Here is a 21,212-nt window from a genome sequence, read left to right as displayed (position 1 = left end):
TGGTGATAATATTGGCAATCAAAGGGATTGGACAGGCAGTGTTCAGGCTACACTGCTTTTGGAAAATAGTCGTACATCCATAGGCTTCTGAAAGAGGAGTTTGGGGGGGGGGGGGGGGGCAACAGGGGCTGAATTTGGACTTCCCCCTGCCCCTTCTTGAAATCTGAAGTACAGAGTTTTTTTATCGATTACAGAATTGTTGTACACTTCTGCCAGTGATTTCCCGTGAATAAGCCAAACTTCTCATTTAAACAATTGTAGCATTACATGGCTGAACCCATTGAGACACATACTCCACACACCACATTAATGGGCATGGCGGAGGGCACCTTGTATCAATACTAGTCATTTCCTTACCTGTTCCACAAGCAAATAAAGCCAAGGAAAAATTACTGCCTGCATGTCTTTGTAGGAGCCCTAATTTCTTCGTTCTTATCTTTATGGTCCTTATGCGAAACATATATTGGCAGCTGTAGAGCCGTTCTGCAGTCAGCTTCAAATACTGGTTCTCTAAAATTTCTCAATAGTGTTCCCTGAGAAGAATATCACCTACCCTTCATGGATTCCCATTTGAGTTCCCAATACATTTAGAGTTAGCTGCCATTCATCATGCCAACCAGAAATTTTGCATAAGTCATCTTGTATTTTTCTACACTCATTCAACCCTGGACATGTTACCATGCACCACAGCATCATCAGCAAACAACTGCAGATTACCATCCATCCCATCTGCCAGATCATTTATGGAAATAATAACGGTTTGATCACACTTCCCTGAGACACTCCTGATGATATCCTTGTCTCTGCTGAACATTTGCTGTCAAGGACAGTGTACTGGGGTCTACTCCTAAAGGAGTCTTTGATCGACTCACATATTTGAGAACCTATTCCATATGCTTTTACCATCATTATCAGTCTACAGTGAGGCACTAGTTCAATTGCTTTCCAGAAATCTGGAAACATGGAATCTGCCTGTTACCCTTCTTCCATGGTTCGCAGAATATCATGTGAGAAAAAACCTAAGTTTTACATGAGCAATGGTTTCAAAAACAGTGCTGATAATCTTCTCAGTCTCAAGAAAGTGTATTATATTTCAAATGAGATTATGATAACAGATTCTGCAGAAAACTGATGTTAGGGATACTGGTCTGCATTTTTGTGTGTCCATTCCTTTACTCTTCTTACATACAGGAGTCACCTTCGCATTTTTCAAGTTGCTTAGGACTTTGTGCTGGCTCAGAGATTTATGATTTATGCAAGCTAAGTAAGAGGCCAATGGTGTAGAGTACTCCTTGTCAAAGTGAATCGGGATTCCATTCGGACTTGATGGCTTTTTTGTTTTCAACTCTTTCCGTTGTTTCTATATTCTAGGGATCCTTCTAACTTGTCCATATGGAAGTACGTTCAATGATAAAAAGACAGTATGTTTGTACAATACCCATAGGTGACCACAAAATTTAACCGTATTATGAGCAGGCTTACCTTTTACATATCAAAGCAATATACCTATAACAAATTCTCTGGGATACAGTTAAGATTCTTTTCACCCACAAAATTTTGTCTTGTGGCGTTGCACAACTTGAAACTGACCAATTCACTTTCATAAAAAAAATAAAAAAAGGGCAATTTCAGAGTCTGTCAGCAAACAAGATGAAGGAAGCTCCATAACATGGGAATTGAAAGGCGAGTTGGTATTCCAGAACCACACATCACTGATGCACATGTCACTAACAGGAAAAATGTGGTGCCCAAGCCACAAGACTTGCACTATGGAGCAATATGCGTGGATGAGTCTTGTTTCATCCTGTTTCCAACTTCTAGCCGAGCTTATGTCCGAAGAGTGAAACATGGCGGGCGGTGATTTGGGCAACCAAAGCACAGTATTTCTCAGACCCCTTGGCATTACTGCCACAGATTATGTGACCATTTTGGCTGATCAGGGGAGAGTGATTCTTATCCACTTCCTTCATTGATATCTAAAGTTGCCACTATTTTGTAGGAAGAATGGTAAAGATTCCAATGAAAACCATACAGGACTTGCACTTACCCACTCTGAAATGACTGGAAGCTGTTTTGAATTCCAACAGTTTTTCTAAAATGTACTTGTGTTGTGTTTCCATGTTATTGTCCAGCCTCTGTATGCTAACATTTAACCGCAGATACACTAAAACTAAACTTCTAACTAACTATTATTTCTACAGCAATGTTTTTATCACTAAAATATCAAAATTTAGCATCATTCAAAACTTTTAGCAATGTTGACAGTCTTAAACTTTTTGCAAAGGCATATCAAAATGTGGAAGGACTTTCAATCTGAATATCACAGTATTCCTGATGTAAAGTTCTAGACAATTTAAGCTAACAGCTTTCTGCATATCTTTTTTGCTCATTGTCTTGTGAACTGTAATTTTCAAGAAAGGGAAATATATAAAAACTTGAGATATACAAACTAAATTTTTGGATAGTTTAGGCCACATCACTGTTTCCTCTTTACAGTCTGTGTTTTGAAAAACAGTGTTGGCAGTGCTTGCTGTGAGATGGGAAAGCATGGAGATTTTTCACCAGCTTGTTGCAAGTATCGAAAGAGAGAACAGCAGATGAATGAAATGTTTTGTAAACAATCAGCTGAAATAGTTTTACCAGAACCTGACAAGAAAATAACAAGCCAAGCTTGCGTCTGTGTATGTGCGGATGGATATGTGTGTGTGTGCGAGTGTATACCTGTCCTTTTTTCCCCCTACGGTAAGTCTTTCCGCTCCCGGGATTGGAATGACTCCTTACCCTCTCCCTTAAAACCCACATCCTTTCGTCTTTCCCTCTCCTTCCCTCTTTCCTGACGAAGCAACCATTGGTTGCGAAAGCTTGAATTTTGTGTGTATGTTTGTGTTTGTTTCTGTGTCTATCGACCTGTCAGCACTTTCGTTTGGTAAGTCACATCATCTTTGTTTTTAGATAAATAATTTAATTGGATAGATAAATAATGTATTCACCATGCAGCAGCAGAACACACACATAAAGGAATGTTGTAATTAGGCAAGCTTTCGGAGCCAGTGGCTGCTTTTTCAGGCACAAGGGTTGAAGGGGGAAGGAAGAGAGGTGCAGGAGGAGGACTGGAGAGGTCTAGTCAGAAATATATGATTTGATCACACTTACTGTACCAACAGCTGACACACAGTTACAGCAAATTACATTGATTCAAACTCGAACTACTTACTCTTAGCAAGATAGTGGTGTACAGCTGATAGAATTTATATGGAATAAGGTATTACCTTGTGAAGATGGGTGAAGGGGGGAGAGAGGGAGGGGCACGGAAGATACAGTGTTGCACTAAACACACAACTTTAAACAAATAAAAAAAACTATCAATTCACTAGTTCACTTACTTTTCTTGTTGATAAAAAAGTAAAAAGATTAAAGCACAACAAGACAGAGCTCACTCGAGTTTTAAAAATGCATGTGAACACATTCTACACAAAAACATGTAAGCACTTACCGAGTCGTCGAAGGATCCTTTTGCATTCATCCCGAGACATACCCAGTATCATTGGCCACATGTTTAACCTGAAAGAAGCACCCATTGATCTTTACACAAGCAACAGTAACTATCATGTCAAGGAATGTTACATACAAAGATCTCGATTCAGAGTAGCGTAAAACGTACAGTGATACCGATACATGTTATTCTCAAATGAAATTGAGACCATTGAACAGATTAAAAGAATTAAATGTCTTTACTTTTAAACATAAAATGTGTCTCCAGTCTCAAAATATTTGCAGACAAATGCAGTTTCTGCGTATTCTGAGTAAGAAGTAACAATTATTCCCCATTTTGTTTTCTACCATTTTCTCCCTGACCCCATTCCCAAAAATAACAACACAGTAATGAAAGTGGATAGTCTGTGTGACAGTAAAAATGTAATACCAGAGTTTTAACAATAACCATCAAAAGCAATTAAAAATAAGTGGAACCAAATAAACCTTTTGGTCATGAATACTACAAGAGCCAGTAAAAAACTTACTGGATGAGTGGTTCTACTTTATTATCTTCAGGAAAATCAAACTTTTCTGGAATCAATTTCCATTTTGCACACAGGAATTTTTTTAGGCATCACTAGCAGAAAAGACAACCAAGAAACCAGGATTACGGATCAGTTACCATCGGCTCACTACCAAAATTCATGTTCAAAGCATCTTTGTGTCATTAGATTTTGATGTGTCTACAAACACTTATGTCTATGTGATTTTTTGTTTTTTGTTACAAAAAACACTGTTAGAGAGACTGTAGATGTTGGTTGAAGCCCTCAGAAATGAGAGGCTGGGGGCACTGTTTAAGTAGGAGATGCCTTTATGAAGGTAACACAAACACTGAGGGCAATTCCAGTGAGACTGCCCATCTTCAACAATCATGCAAACATTGAGTGCATTCATCAACTGTCTGAACATATAGATGTCATAGCATTTGAAGTTGTTTTGTGTCAAAGAACTTTCACTGCACTGAACGTCCGGTTTGTTTACAAATCCCTCTGAAAAAACTGTATATTGAGCATACCAGATTTTGATTGTCAATAAACGGTGATTTTCACTGTTCACCCTAATGGTAAACAAATGACACTCACACAAGACTTCAATCAGACGAATGAAAAACAATAACACCTAAAAGAGAATGCACCCATGCTTGCTGAGTATCTTCGGAATAGAGTATATAACTCCACTCCGAACCCCAAACAAATGGACAAAGCCTACATGATGATTTTAACAGCCAGTGAGTATAATAATTCTAAGATGCTTAAAAAGGCTTCTGCAAGAGTATGGTTTATTACTTTAGACAATATTCTTACTGCTTGCTTCAGCTGAATAAATACTTTATTTACTTCAGGTATACTGATGCAGGAGATAAATCTATCGATCTCTGTGAGAGTAAACTGTTAGTTGTGAACCACTTGCAGGACTTTTCAGCTATCACCTGAGCTGTGTCTCCTAATGCTGGGTTTGGATACTTGATTAGTATGTTTGTGTCATCAGCAAACATTACAGTTTTCAATCGTCCTTCAAAGCCATTGGAAGATGCAGGTCTTGTTAAAGATCTTTTCTCCTTCTCCGACCAATATTGAACCCTGGCTAACTCAGTTCACTCCTCCATCCAACCATGATCCACACCCACTGCCCCCAAATCACCCCTTGTTAACTCTCCAGAATTTCTTAACCTTGAACCTTGCCTCACCATCATTTCCAAAAAACCTCATCATGAAAACCAATCTTACATCTGCAGAAAGAACTGCAATCCACCATCTAAAAACTGATCGCCACCTTATAATCCCACCTGCAGATAAATGCTCCACCACTGTTTTTCTTGAACCACAAGGATTATCTGACAGAAGTACTCTGCCAGCTGTAGATACTTCCAACTACAAACCTTGCCACAGTGACCCCATTTCAGAAATCCAGCAGGATGTCCAGTAGCTACGCAAATCCTTAGGCCTATCCCAGAACCTCTCCCTGGAGTCCGTCTCTCTACTCACCCCTACCACTGCCCTCACTCCTACCTTCGACATGCTTTCTGAAATCCATAAACCTAACCACCCAGGATGCCCCATTGTGGCCATTTACTGTGCCCCCACTGAGAGAATCTCTCCTCTCACAGACCAACACCTTCAACCTATTACTTGAAACGTACCCTCCTATATTAAAGATATCAACCATTTCCTCTGCCGATTCTCCACAGTTCCTGTCCCTTCAACACTTGGTGCCCTGCTCTTCACTATTGATGCCACTTCCCTTTATACTAACATTCCTAATGCCCATTGCCTTACCACTATTGAACACTATCTTTTGCAATGCCCAACGGATTCCAAAACCAACAACCTCCTTCCTAGTCACCATGACCAACTATATCGCCACCCACAATTACTTCCCCTTTGAAGGCGTTACCTACAAACAAATCCAGGGTATGGCTATGGGTACCCACATGGCACCATCCAATGCCAACCTGTTCATGGGTCATTTATAGGACTCCTCCCTAAAAGCCTAGAATCCTAAACCCCTCACCTGGTCCAAATTCATTGATGACATCTTTGCAATCTGGATCGATGATGAGGACACCCTATTCATGTTCCTCCAGAACCTCAACAACTTCCCCCCCCCCCCCCCCCCCCGCCTTTGTTTCACCTTGTCCTACTCAACCCAACAAGCTTCCTAGATGTTGACCTCCACCTCAAAGATGGCTACATCAGTACCTCCATCCATATCAAACTTACTAACCACCAGCAATACTTTCACTTCGACAGCTGCCACCCATTCCACACCAAGAAGTCCCTTCCATACAGCCTAGCCACCCATGGTCATCGCATCTGCAGTGATGAGCAGTCCCTCTCTAAATATACTGAGGGTCTCACTGAAGCCTTCACAGATGGTAATTATCCTCTCAACTTCGTACAAAAACAAATATCCGATGCCTTATCTTTCCAGTCTCCCACCACCTCCCAAAGTCCCATCATCCAGCCAACCAGGACTGAAGCAAGTAAATTACATTCTCTGCCAAGGATTTCGACTACCTTTTGTCATGCCCTGACATGAGAAATGTCCTGCCCTCTATCCTTCCCACCCCTCCCACAGTGGTATTTTGCCATCCACCGAACCTACACAATACACTCATCCATCCCTACACAACCCCTGCTCCCAGCCCCTTACCTCATGGCTGTAATAGACCTAGATGCAAGACCAGGACCATACATCCGCCCACCACCACCTACTCCAGTATGGCCACGAACATCACCTATCCCATCAAAGGCAAGGCTACCTGTGAAATCAGTCATGTGATCTACAAGCTAAGCTGTAACCACTGTGTTGCATTCTATGTGGGCATGACAACCAGCATGCTATCTGTCCGCATGAATGGCCATCAACAAACTGTGGCCAAGAAACAAGTGGACCACCCTGTTGCTGATGGCGCCGCCAAATATGACATCCTTCATCACAATGACTGCTTCACAGCCTGTGCCAAATGGATCCTTCCCACCAACACTAGCTTTTCTGAACTGCACAGGTAGGAACTCATCCTGCAATACATTCTACGTTCCTGTAACCCTCCTGGTCTCAACCTTCATTAGTCACTGTCCTCACCCATCCAGCCCATCCCCTATTACCATTCCAGCACTACTCAGCCATGTTTCCACCATCACACTGTCTTTTTACTTCTCTCATTTTCCATTACTTCCCTCCCCCCTCCCCACCTCTCCCCTGCCCATCATCTAACCTGTAGGACTTCACTGAGCGCCACCCCACCATATTACCCTCCCCGTTCCCACCCCAGCCTCCCCCTTACTCCCACCCAGTTGCCACTCCCATCATGCACTGGCGCTGCTGCTTGCAGTGTGGTTTCAGGTCAGGTGCCTGAGACTCTGTGTGTGTGTGTGTGTGTGTGTGTGTGTGTGTGTGTGCGCGCGCGCGCCTACTGTTGATGAAGGCCTTAATGGCTGAAAGCTTTATTTATTTGTGACAGTCTTTTTGTTGTGCCTATTTGCGACTCAGCACCTCTGTTAGATGGTGAGTAGCAACTTCCGTTTTCACAATACTGTTGCATTCCATTATGGATTTTCCACTGTTTGAAGATAAGTTACATAGGTTAAGAACGAGAAAGGACATGGTGTCAATCCTTATGGGACTTCCTCCCCCCATTTTGATGACAGTTTCATGCCTGTGATGCAGTCTGTCAATGAGATCCTCTGCTTCCTGTTCCATTCATGCAAAAGGGATGCCATTAAATTTTACTTTGAAAGGTTTAATTCTTCGATAAAAATCACAAAATATGTCAACAGAATTATTTTTATCTTCTGGTAAACCTTCCGGGATGTAAGGTCGTGGTCCATGAAACTCTTCAACAATGGACCACGACCTTACATCCCGGAAGGTTTACCAGAAGATTTGTCATCCGGTCGTGAAAGCCTTCATACTAGAATTATTTTTCTCATTTAGCTCTGCCAACACTTCATTTGAGAAGTCTCGCGTTGTTTCCCTGAGCAAAATCCTTTATAACAGCCAAACTGAGAAGCAGTTAACCTGTTTCATGCAGCATAAAGTGTCATAGCTCAATTGTTACTGGATCAGATGACACATGAGTTCTGTTAAATTACAGATGACAGTTGAATTTAAAAGAAACTGCATGATGTAAATAGAAATAAACTTAGGAACAGAAGCCAGAAAAAAGTGATAAAAAAGGGTACATTTAGCAAGAGGTTGGTCAACTATTCTTCTAAAGTTCAGTCACAGTTCCTCTTAAAGTTCTACCCAGAGCTAAATCTTTTAAGTTCCTCCTTAAGATATGACTCTAATGCCTCTCCATGTAGTTGTAATATGGTAATCATTGTTGTTGCAACTGCCTCATAGTCAGTGATACCAATTTCAATGTGTACATTCTCACTGAGCTCAAGTCTGTTTATTGCTATTATCTCTAATAGTTTCCATTTTGAGTGGTCTTACAAATTATCAGTTCAACATAGTTTACAAAAAAAGCATTTAGTATTGTATCACAGGGTGTTTTGTCATACCCACCAATTACAAAATTGTAACTATCCCAATCAACTGGCAGGTGATAAAAATTTCTTCTAATGATGACAATATGACTGAAGAACATGTGTACTAGTGAGCTGAATTTTTCTCTAAAGTTTTTGGTGACATTTGGGGATAAATCTTGCAATCTACAGGACATAATTGTAAGTTCTTGCCCACTGTTGGTACTGCGTTTTGCCAGATCGATCTCACATCCCCCACTCATATGGTTATAGTTGGGGGGGACTTCAACCTTCCCTCGATATGTTGGCAAAAATACTTGTTCAAAACCGGTGACAAGCAGAAAACATCTTCCGAGATTGTCCTAAATGCTTTCTCCAAAAATTATATCGAGCAGTTAGTCCACGAACCCACGCGAATTGTAAATGGTTGCAAAAACACACTTGACCTTGACCTCTTAGCCACAAACAAACCAGAGCTAATAGAGAGCATCATGACTGATACAGGGATTAGTGATCACAAGGTCGTTGTACCTAGGCTCAATACCGTTTCTTCCAAATCCACCAGAAATAAACGCAAAATAATTTTATTTAAAAAAGCGGATAAAGTGTCACTAGAAGCCTTCCTAAGAGACAATCTCCATTCCTTCCGAACTGACTATGCAAATGTGAGATGTGGCTCAAATTCAAAACTATAGTAGCAACAGCAATTGAGAGATTCATACCTCATAAATTGGTAAGAGATGGAACTGATCCCCCATGGTGCACGAAACAGGTCCGAACGCTGTTGCAGAGGCAACGAAAAAAGCGTGCAAAGTTCAGAAGAACACGAAATCCTGAAGATTGGCTAAAATTTACAGACGCACGAAATTTGGCACGGACTTCAATGCGAGATGCCTTTAATAAGTTCCACAACGAAACATTGTCTCGAAATTTGGTAGAAAATCTGAAGAAATTCTGTATGTAAAGTACACAAGCGGCAAGACGCAGTCAATACCTTCGCTGCGCAGTGCCGATGGTACTGTTACCAACGACTGTGCCGCTAAAGCGAAGTTATTGAACGCAGTTTTCCGAAATTCCTTCACCAGGGAAGACGAATGGAATATTCCAGAATTTGAAACATGAACAGCTGCTAGCATGAGTTTCTTAGAAGTAGATACCTTAGGGGTTGCGAAGCAACTCAAATCGCTTGATACGGGCAAGTCTTCAGGTCCAGATTGTATACTGATTAGGTTCCTTTCAGATTACGCTGATACAATAGCTCCCTACTTAGCAATCATATACAACCGCTCGCTCACCGATAGATCTGTACCTACAGATTGGAAAATTGCGCAGGTCGCACCAGTGTTTAAGAAGGGTAGTAGAAGTAATCCATCGAACTACAGACCTATATCATTGACGTCGGTTTGCAGTACGGTTTTGGAGCATATACTGTATTCAAACATTATGAATCACCTCAAAGGGAACGATCTATTGATACGTAGTCAGCATGGTTTCAGAAAACATCTTGTGCAACGCAGCTAGCTCTTTATTCGCACTAAGTAATGGCCGCTATCGACAGGGGATCTCCAGTTGATTTTGTGTTTCTGGATTTCCGGAAGCTTTTGACACCGTTCCTCACAAGCGACTTCTAATCAAGCTGCGGGCCTATGGGGTATCGTCTCAGTTGTGCGACTGGATTCCTGATTTCCTGTCAGGAAGGTTGCAGTTCGTAGTAATAGGCGGCAAATCATCGAGTAAAACTGAAGTGATATCAGGTGTTCCCCAGGGAAGCATCCTGGGACCTCGGCTGTTCCTGATCTATACAAATGACCTGGGTGACAATCTGAGCAGTTCTCTTAGGTTGTTCGCAGATGATGTTGTAATTTACCAACTAGTAAGGTCATCCGAAACCAGTATCAGTTGCAAAGCGATTTAGAAAAGATTGCTGTATGGTGTGGCAGTTGACGCTGAATAACGAAAAGTGTGAGGTGATCCACATGAGTTCCAAAAGAAATCCATTGGAATTAAATTAATCGATAAATAGTACAATTCTCAAGGCTGTCAATTCAACTAAGTACCTGGGTGTTAAAATTATGAACAACTTCAGTTGGAAAGACCACATAGATAATATTGTGGGGAAGGTGAGCCAAAGGTTGTGTTTCATTGGCAGGACACTTAGAAGATGCAACAAGTCCACTAAAGAGACAGCTTACACTACACTCGTTCGTCCTCTGTTAGAATATTGCTGCGCGATGTGGGATCCTTACCACGTGGAATTGACGGAGGACATCGAAAGGGTGCAAAAAAGGGCAGCTCATTTTGTATTATCACTTAATAGGGGAGATAGCGTGGCAGCTATGATACGTGAGTTGGGATGGAAGTCATAAAAGCAAAGACATTTTTTGTCGCGGCGAGATCTATTTACGAAATTTCAGTCACCAACTTTCTCTTCCGAATGCGAAAATATTTTGTTGAGCCCAACCTACATAGGCAGGAATGATCATCAAAATAAAATAAGAGAAATCAGAGCTCGAACAGAAATGTTTAGGTGTTCGTTTTTCCCGCGTGCTGTTCGGGAGTGGAATGGTAGAGAGATAGTATGATTGTGGTTCGATGAACCCTCTGCCAAGCACTTAAATGTGAATTGCAGAGTAATCATGTAGATGTAGATGTAGATGTAGACATGCAGTTTAAATTTTTATTTCTTTTTCACTGTGACGAATACATTACCTCAACATTCCATTAGCCCAGCTTTCTGATACGGACTCAGATTTTCACAAAAATTCTTGCTGCTACAATTTCTGGGTTGTAGCCAGATTCTTTTTAGGTGTGCTTCAAACTCTGGCATTTTGCTATTAATACTTTGGTAGTTTATCACTACGATTTTAATAGTCTTATTGCAGATGGTCATTTCTTTGCATGTTATACTAATTTTTGAGAGTATCCTACAACTATCATTATTTTAGAGAGCCTGGATATGCTCTGGTGGGAAATGAAGGTTCAGGGTGAATCAGAAGCTGCTCAGTAGTTGTATAATAATCTCTTTAGTACACCAATCAGGCCTGTAGGACACACTCCTGGAAGGCGGTTCTTGACCCAAGGACTGCAGCAGTGAAGTGTTGCAGCACAACTCCAGCCTCAGTAAGGCATAGTGGGGAGAACTCTGAGGAAGTCACTGAGGCCTTCCTTCTCTTGGAACTGCATAATAGGCAGCAGGAAAAGATTAATAGAGGAACAGGGAAGAAAGACCCATGCCCTTCATGCACACCAGCTGCCTGAGTTGAGTTGGATCAGAGCCTGAAAATGATGTAGTAGTAGGAAATGTGCAGGGGCAGAGTCTGCTCATTATCAGAGAGGCTAGGACTAACACTAACGGCGTAGTGCAATCCAGGCACGGTGCCACCTTGTGTAGTCACTGGTCCGGCCATGGCTGAACAATGTCAGGGCAGATGCAGCAGACTGATATGGCCCAATGACTGCAGGATGCTGAGTGTCACCTGCCCATGGCAAGTGATGGGTGCTGACGTCCAGGAAGCTGGCTGGCCATGACTGGCACTGGCTCAGTGACTAAGAGGGTCTCAGTTTAACCGTTGGCAGATCAGGCTGCAGCTGGACCTCCTAGGCAAGTGGTCCAGTCAAACTGATGGTAGAGCAGAAGCAAACTCACAGCCGAAGCTGACACTATGATGGTCTATTCAATTACTTGCTGCTCCAATGCATGCCCAGCTTGACTGAACAGTCAGTTATTTCCTCAAGCCAAAATGGGTTTGTTTTGGTGGTGCAGCTGCATAAGTAATATATGCTGAATTCCAAAGTGTCCCTGGTTATGTCAACAACCAGGGACTGCCTGACAAAAGGACGGTGACACCCAGTGTATGCCGTAGCACAATGCTAGGTCATTGTACTGCCACAAATGGCCTGTTTTATGGCATCAAGCTCATTGGCCCAGACTTGTGTCATTACAATATACACATCACCAAAAGTTTTGCATCATCTCAGTTTCAAACAATGTTCCACTATAGCTGACTTGGAGGCTTTTTGGGTCAGGTGTGCCATTGGTGCTCCTTACACCTGATGTCAAGGATGCTGCTGGTCTGGCCATTGTACAAAATACCACGTAACGGCGTAGCCCATATCAATTCAGGCAGGCTGGAAAAAATCTTACCTGCATAGTCTCGGATGTTATTGAATTTAGCATATGTAAAAATAAAAGACTAAGTAAGCATTTTTTTTTCTCTCTCCAAAAAAATTTCTGCTCCAAGATATAGCCTTCCAAAGATGACACTGCACATACCATTTTGAAGATGCGAATTTTGGAAAAAAATTTAAAATTATGTATCTCTGGAGGAGTTCTAGATAGTTTGTTGGTTTTTTTATTTTAAAGATAATTGCTTGAGGATTGCAAAGAAATCCTTCATTTGGACTTATCTGTCAAAATTCTTTTACTAAAGTTTCTGAACTTTTTTTTATAATTTGTGGGATTTTTTTTTTTTTTCAAAAATGCTAATCCATAAAATTTTGATTTTTTTTCTGTTGATTAGTACCAATTAGTTATACATTCCCTGAAAAGGAGAGCTTCCTCTTTTAGGTTGAACAGGTTTTATAAACAATTGAAATTTTTTCCATACATCAAACCTGTTTTATTACCACATTATCACATAACAGGCCCATAAAAATCAAAACCTAGCCTTATTTGGCATAATTTTAGTTTTGAAAGATGAGTAAAAGACTCATTTTTCAAGCATCTTAAATGGTTCCAAAATGTATGTGAAAGGTTCAAAAACTTAAAGGGTTCAATTTATACAACTTCTGTGCACTCTGTTTTGTACTGAAATTAGCCAGTCAATGAACTAAAAATATGTTCCACTGCTTCAGTATCTTCCTTTGATATAGAGTGATGTCTTCCTGTTGAACCAATAGGAACTGGAGCACTTACAATCTTCAAAACATTGTGAACAGGAAGTGAGCACTGATGGCATTGTTGCTGTCCTTCAGCTGGAAACCTATATCCAGCAGCTGATCATGGAATTCTTCAATTTCCTCTTTGGACAAAAGAAGGAGGGCTTTGAATGTGTAAGATTTCATGACTCTCGTAAAATCCTCAGCACTCTGAATTGCAGCTGTATTTGGTCCGGAAGGATTATGTTTTGTAGCAAGCCTCCTACAACATCACACGGTCCCTTCCTGTGACCGGTAGCACTGTATACCCACTCAGTAGGCAGAAGCAACTTACTCAATTCAAACAGCTGGTAATGATTTTTAAAATGACTAGGAGCACCATCAGAAATAATGATGATCTTCCCTGCTCCTGTTTGCAGTTGAAGAATTTTGGGCATTGCTAGCAAAGCATGCGCCGAGTCATGTCCTGTGTCATCACTTATAACTGCAATACTTGTGGTATTGTTTTGAAAATATATCACTCCTGTAAAAGTTGAAACCTGTTCATTACTCCAATGAAGTCCGCCCATGGTAGCTGAGTGGTCAGCGCGACACACTGTCAATCCTAAGGGCCCGGGTTCGATTCCCAGCTGGGTCGGAGATTTTCTCCGCTCAGGGACTGGGCGTTGTGTTGTCCTAATCATCATCATTTCATCCCCATCGACGCGCAAGTCGCCCAAGTGGCGTCAAATCGAAAGACTTGCACCAGGCGAGCGGTCTACCCGACGGGAGGCCCTCGTCACATGCCATTATTAATATATTCCAATGATACCCTTGTACTTCTTGTGGGAGAATTACAGACTAGTTCTCAGCAAAATCACAGTGAAGCACTGAACATAGTTCTTCAGCCTGTACACACCCTATGACTTTTGCAATGTGTTGTTGTTGCAATTTCTTCAGATGCTAGTGTGTTACTGCTTTCACTGACCATTTACCAAGTTCATCAATGAAACTTTCAAAGGCAACAGTTTTCTTAATTAGTTTATTTTCCTCCCATGTTGCATATGGAATTTCTGCAGAGTTAGCTGCTACATCTTCCAGGCCAAGTGTCTGTAAAGACAGTTCTCCATTTTCAGGGCAGACACTACATTCTTGAAACAAAGAAGTCTCTCATTTTTACATCACAGACTACTAATGACTTCACATGCCCAACCAAGGTGTCATATGACATGTGCTCCAGTAATTTCTTGAAAGTTACACACAAAGTTCAAAATTCACGCAGTATACACATAAACAAACATTTCTAGGTGGATGTGGAACTACCCACTTTCATTGTAGTGCATAAAATTTTGATCTTCCAATATGTGAAGTTGTACAGTTACTCTTACAAATGGCAAAAGTTTCTTTAATACTGCGAGTCGAATACCTCTTCACTTTCACAACTTTTTGACCTTCAACTATTACAGTTATAGTGGCTTTTTTGTTGGCACTCTGGTGAGAACAGTCCCATTTATCTGCCAGATAAAATGAATGCACTATTTCAGCTTGAGCTGCTTAGGGATATGGTCTTCCAAAGACTCCTTTTACAGACCTCACATTTCTTGGTTTGTCTACCATGTACTTTGATACTGATGGAACATGGTTCAAAATCGTTTTCTTTCAAAATGTCTCTGGAATAATAGTTAAAACTTGCACTTTTTCACTGTAGTATGCAAAATGTTCAACGGCTGAGTTGTTATTTGTGAAAAATTCCTGGCAAGAGGTGCAAGAGTGCTTTGGTTCATTTTCTCCTAAAGATGGAATGTCTACTTTGAAGTGTGTGTTCAGTTTTGCTGTAGTGTATTCATTCATAGCTTTAGTAATTTCTCTGCACTTTCTTGATGCCTAGAGCTTATGACTCGACTTCGCTGACCATGGTTTCTTAACAGGACTAACATCTACCTCTGTAGTTGACTGATTCTGGGTATTTAATTTTTCCTCTACTGATGCAAAATCTGCATCACCTGCACCATAGGTTAGGTTAGGTTTAGAACACAAAAAGTTGTTAATGGAAACATCTTCACTTTTGAACAGAGTCTTCAAATGAGAACACTTATTCCCAAGCTGAAAAAAAGTCTGTTTTTTTTTTGTTTATCTTATATACCACTCTTTTATGGATATGCAAATAGTCGGCACACTACTCTCTCTTGTGGCCCCTGTCAGAAGATATTTCAGATATTTCAAACAGTCCTTTTCACAAAACACACTGCAACTGTATCAGCTGGCAAATTCCTCGCGAAAATACAGAACTCACTGGACGGTTTCAGATTTCTTAGAAGTCTCTTCAGTAAAGAACAACTACAATACAGAAACCTACAACGAACAACCACAACAAAGAAACTGACAAGGAACTACAACAAGGAAAGTGAAAAGAAATAACTGCAACAGAGAAAGTGATAAAAAATAACTGCAACAGAGACAATAGAAATAAATATTGTAACAAAAAATTAGATAGAAACAACTTCTGTGAAGACATAAATTACCCTTGAAAGTTAAAAAAAACATTATTTTTTTTTAAAATAAAATCTGTCCAACTTAAAAGTGGAAGCTCTCCTTTACCGAGAATATAGTACTACATGGTACTAATAACAGAAAAAAATCAAACTTTTCTGGATTGGCATTTATGAAAAAAAAATCCTTTTCTGTATATTATTAAAAAATTCAAAAGGCAACAGTAAAAGAACTTTGACAGATATGTCCAAATGGAGGATACCATTGTAATCATAAAGGAATTATCTTTAAAATAAAAAGCTCAAACAAAATATCTAGAACTGTTACAGAGATACAGCACTTTAAAATTTTTTTCCAAAATTTGCATCTTTAAAATGGTGTTCGTAGTGTCATCTTTGGAGGCCTGTATCTGGGGACAGGAATTTTTTTTGGAGAAAACAAAAAAATATGTGTTTCTTACTTACTCCTGAATTTTAACATATGCTAAATTCAATAACACCCGATACTATGAAGGTAATCCCCCTGCCTGAAGTGATACGGATTATGCCTAATCTAAAGATGAAGAGAGCACTGAGACTAGGTAGCAGTCATGGCAGAGGTGCAATCCCTCAATTACAGGAGAAGTTAGAGGAAGAGTATCGGGTCATCAGCATTCTCACGCTAACTAAAAAGCTAAATCAGGTGGTTGACAATTTGTGGCCTTTATGTACGATTTCATGAAAGATGATCAGCTAATGATAATGGGTGGGGCAGGGAACAACTTGGATAGGGACAGGGCATACAACATAGGTGTTGATCTGAGGAAGAAAGCTTCCCTGACTGGTGGCACCAATGTGCGCATGGTTGACACGGTTGAGCTGTTCCTGTGGCAAGATCCACTGTATATTTGCGGTACTGCACAATTTACCAATGTGGAGCTGGAGCAGGCACTGATCACTGGTGATTGGGGGCACACTACACTGCTGCTGGTGGGGATTATCAGGAGATGGGGCTACACAAGGCATAGTCTGTTCTTCAACAGGGCTGGGAAATGGAGTTTGTGGATTTTATTAGTAAGAACATAGCATGTGGGCGTGGGGCCACACACAATCAAAAAGAGGACTAGGACTTTCTTAGGACAAATCATGACGACAGGCTCCCCTCCCTTAAATGCATGTCAATGAGTTTATAGAGTTCTTCACTGAGTACACAAAAGATAGAATGCACCAGACCAGGGTGGACAAACATCACATAAATTTGCTCAGAATTATCTCTTCTTCATCAAAACGTGCAGTCTCTTAAAAATAAAGTACGCCATCTTGAAGTGCAATTACAGTCTTTGAACAGAATGGTGGTATGCATTGTATAGAACTGGTGTACAGACAATGATATACACAATATATTAATACTATCATAGGGACTGTGTCCAAGTTGTTGCTGGAGTCCACAGACATTTTAAAGCTAAATAAGAACTAATTACAATTAGCACTGATAATCATTTAGAACTGTCAGCCATTCGACAAAGCTAGATATTCAAAAGTAGTTAATCATTTTGTGCATGCACTGCACACCAACTGGCAATGCGGGCAGGCTGAAATTAGTAATAACTTCCTAACATTCTGAACACTTTTGGCATGGCACAAATAGTAAATCCTGCAACTAGGATATCAAAAAGTTCAGCTTAAGTCTTAGAGTATGTACTTACAGGTATCAACAAGGAAACTTGTGATGTATTTATAAAAAATTTTGGCCTCTCTGAATGTTACTGTCAGATAATAAAGGTAAAGACATACTTGGTAAAACAAACAAGACTGCAGGCCTAAATAGGAACTCCTCTGAATGTAAAATACACTATTTGATCAAAAGTATCTGGACACCCCCAAAAACATATGTTTTTCATATTAGATGCATTGTGCGGCCACCTACTGCCAGATACTCCTTATCAGCAAACATTAGACATCATGAGTGAGCAGAATGGGGCACTCCATGGAACTCAGGTGATTGAGTGTCACTTGTGTCATACACCTGTACGCGAGATTTACACACTCCTAAACATCCCTATGTCCACTGTTTCTGATGCGGTAGTGAAGTGGAAATGTGAAGGAACACATACAGCACAAAAGCGTACGGGCCGATCTCGTCTGTTGACAGACAGAGACTGCCGACAGATGAAGACGGTCATAATGTAGACATCTATCCAGACCGTCACACAGTGTAGGGACGCAGCCTACTCAGGCCTTATAAAATTCACGTAAGTCTTTCCACTGTGTGCCATCCAGTCCGCTGTAACTAGCTCTGACGTCATAAATGTTGCGCAATACTTTAAAAATCAAGTAAATAACCTGAAACGTTTCTAGCATGTCAGGAGTAATACTAAATCAATATGTGTTGAATATCAGTTCAATAACTTTAACAATTTTCGAAATTTGAATGTTTTTCTGTAAAAATCATTGGCGCAACAGAAAAGAGCTAGAAACTTAAAAATTTATATTTAGATTCCTTTTGCATAATAATTTAGTAGAAACAGTATTCTGGATCTCACAAATTAAAATTTTAGTTGAAATTCATGATTTTCTGGTTTTTATCTTAAAAATTACGGAAGCAAGATAGATTAAGTAGGCGAATAAATAAAGCTAGGATGTTTAAATTTAAGTAGAAAGGAGATCTGCTATAATCATAAAGATGTGAGAAGTTTCAACTGAATAACTATAAAACTATAGCAATATCGTATCTCCAAAGGGCAAGTTCAGAGCTCGTCTACTGCGTGTAGTGTAACTAAATTAATTCTCTCGCCCAAAATATTTGACTTAGCCACGTCAGACTTTTATTATGATTACTTACTTGTGTGCTGATTGCACATTTAAATTGAGAGCTTCATCGGCCATCAGCAAAGTAAGCAATGATTTATTCGATAACTTAAAGTGGTGCATTACTAGCCCAGCGGCTAGTCGAGAGAGCAGATTCGATCAGGCGTTCCCTTAGCCGTCCGCACCGCGGCTTTATATGTAAGAACGCTGCACGAGGAAGCAAGGCCCCAATTCTCTCCAGACGCTGATTAGCGCACCACCTGTGCCAGGAGTCGCGTCACGTCGGTATCGTTGATATAAACAGCCTCGGATGCAGTAATAAGTTACTCAGGATACGCGTAACCATGAAATCGTTTTCGAGTGAAGTGTTAATTTTGGGATGACGTTAATGATCTATCTTTAGTTTGCATATGTCGTATTTTCACGTGCCGCCGCAGGACAGACATTCTACCATTATTAGTGTGGCGTTTGATGAACATCATCATCAAATTATGGCGAGCATTCACTTAAACATTTAATTTGAACAGTTATAGTTGCATCAGCGCATTAGACTCTGAACTGCTCTGGTAGTTGGATTGTGTGGATCCTTTTTGGACTGTGACTTTCAGAATATAGTGAACATTTTAGAGGGAATGGTTTTTGTTTATGAATCCCACACAACCTCCTAATTCCTCAGAGCTATAAGCTGTAGCTATAAATGTATTTCTCAGATGAAGTGGGCACTAGGAATTCTAATTACAGGCTTCACATTTTGCTAATCACTTTCTGGTTGCCAATATTGTAGTTAGAGAGCCAGTGTTGAGAATGGCAAACAACAGCATTAAATAAATAATAGGAACATTAACAATTATTCCACCCACCGCCCCACAACAGGCATTCCAAACTGCATCAGGATCCACTGCAAGTACTATAACAGTCAGGTGAGAGGTGAGAAAACTTGGATTTCATGGCCGAGTGGCTGCTCGTGCCAGGCCTCATCAACTGACATTGATATCACTCCTCAGTGCAGCACTCCGTGAAGGATGGGCTGCCATTCCCCAAGAAATCTTCCAACACATGATTGAACGTATGCCTGTGAGAGTGGAAGCTATCATCAAGGCTAAAGTTGGGCCAACACCATATTGAATTCCAGCATTACCAACGGAGGGCACCAAGAACTTGTAAGTCATTTTCAGCCAGGTGTCCGGATACTTTTGATCACATAACGCACATAATTTTTCTAGGGCGCTGGAAGTCTAACCTCGTATGAAGTGTATATGGAAAACAATATTTAAATTAATTTTTGCAGACGTGTTTCCAAAAGTAGCCACTTCTACACTTAGAGCTAAGAAAAATAGATGGATAACTGCAGGTATCAGCAAGTTCTTCCAAACATTTAAATTTCTCAGGTCTTTACAAAAGCATTACATTAATCTGCAGTTTCTAGATTGGTATCACTGCTACAAAAAGACAAACGGGAGGGTACTGTTTGTTGAAAAAAATCATTCATTGACAAAATTATATGTAACGAAAAAAATAAAAGTGAAGTAGTATGGGGTGTCATAAATCATGTAAACGGAAAAGGTAAAAACAAGTATAACTATATGAAATTGAAATATGGGTACAGAATGACATAAAATTAAAAAAAAATTGTAAATGGCTATTTCTCTGGCATTGCAGAGAAGTTGCAACAGCATCTTCCTCAAACACATGCAGCACCAACAATGACTTACAAAGCAAACATGATGATGATGTGCTCTGTGACAGAACTTGAAGTCAGGAAGACAATATGGAAATTAAAAAGTGTAAATTCAGCAGGTATAGATGAGTTTCCAGTCTCTGTCCTGAAGGCACACACAGAGTGTATACAAGCCTCATCAACAAACATAATAGAGTCCTTTAGTTAAGATATTGTTCAGAGTACATAAAACAAATATGAGGTGTGCCCTTTCTAAAGAAAGTTACTGTGGAGGGTACTGAAAACTATAGGCCAATTTCACTACTGTCTGCATTCTCATAAACAACTGAATCAATCATTGAAGACAAACTAATGAGTTAGCATACATGAATAGATACAACATTTCTAATGAAGCACAGTTTTGTTTCAAAATATGTGATATTTGTCATTACAGAGCTCAAAAATGTGGTACTTCAAACTCTTGACAAGAATGACTACATTACAACCACGTTCTTAGACTTTTCCATGGCTTTTGACACTACCGACCATAAAATACTTCTAAACAAACCAGGTAAATACGAATAGCAAATGAATTCGAGTCTTACCTGGAAAACAGGATGCAAAAGGTAGAGATAATTCAAGTGTGCTGATGATACCTTTTAGACAACAAATAGATAAAAAAAAAAAGCTTCCCACATGGTAATGTACTGGTTCCAGTTCTGTTCTTAATGTGTATCAACGACTTTCGAGGCAGTATAAGACACGGAGAAAAAGTTTTCTTTGCTGATGACAGCAACATCATTCTCACTTATAAAACATCAGAACCCCTATGAGTGAAAGCAAATGAAACCCTCAAGGATGTTTATGATTGGACGATATAATAAATAAACATTACACATAAAGAACGCAAACAAA

At 40.2% G+C, this 21,212-nt stretch overlaps 1 protein-coding gene across 3 annotated transcripts in view; it reads right to left on the bottom strand.

The window, feature by feature from the left end:
- LOC126161650 (BRCA2-interacting transcriptional repressor EMSY-like) overlaps positions 1-21,212 on the bottom strand; it is a 331,217-nt gene that overhangs the window by 278,995 nt on the left and 31,010 nt on the right. For all 3 annotated transcript variants that reach the window (XM_049917638.1, XM_049917637.1, XM_049917636.1), the window contains exon 2: positions 3,494-3,561. In XM_049917638.1, coding sequence (XP_049773595.1) covers positions 3,494-3,554 — 61 coding nt within the window. In that variant the 5' untranslated portion in view covers positions 3,555-3,561. The remainder of the gene's footprint in view (positions 1-3,493; positions 3,562-21,212) is intronic.

The sequence above is a fragment of the Schistocerca cancellata genome, chromosome 2 (genome assembly GCF_023864275.1).
Source record: "Schistocerca cancellata isolate TAMUIC-IGC-003103 chromosome 2, iqSchCanc2.1, whole genome shotgun sequence".
In the NCBI taxonomy this organism is placed as follows: Eukaryota; Metazoa; Arthropoda; class Insecta; order Orthoptera; family Acrididae; genus Schistocerca; species Schistocerca cancellata.
This window is presented reverse-complemented; position numbering and strand designations above follow the sequence as displayed.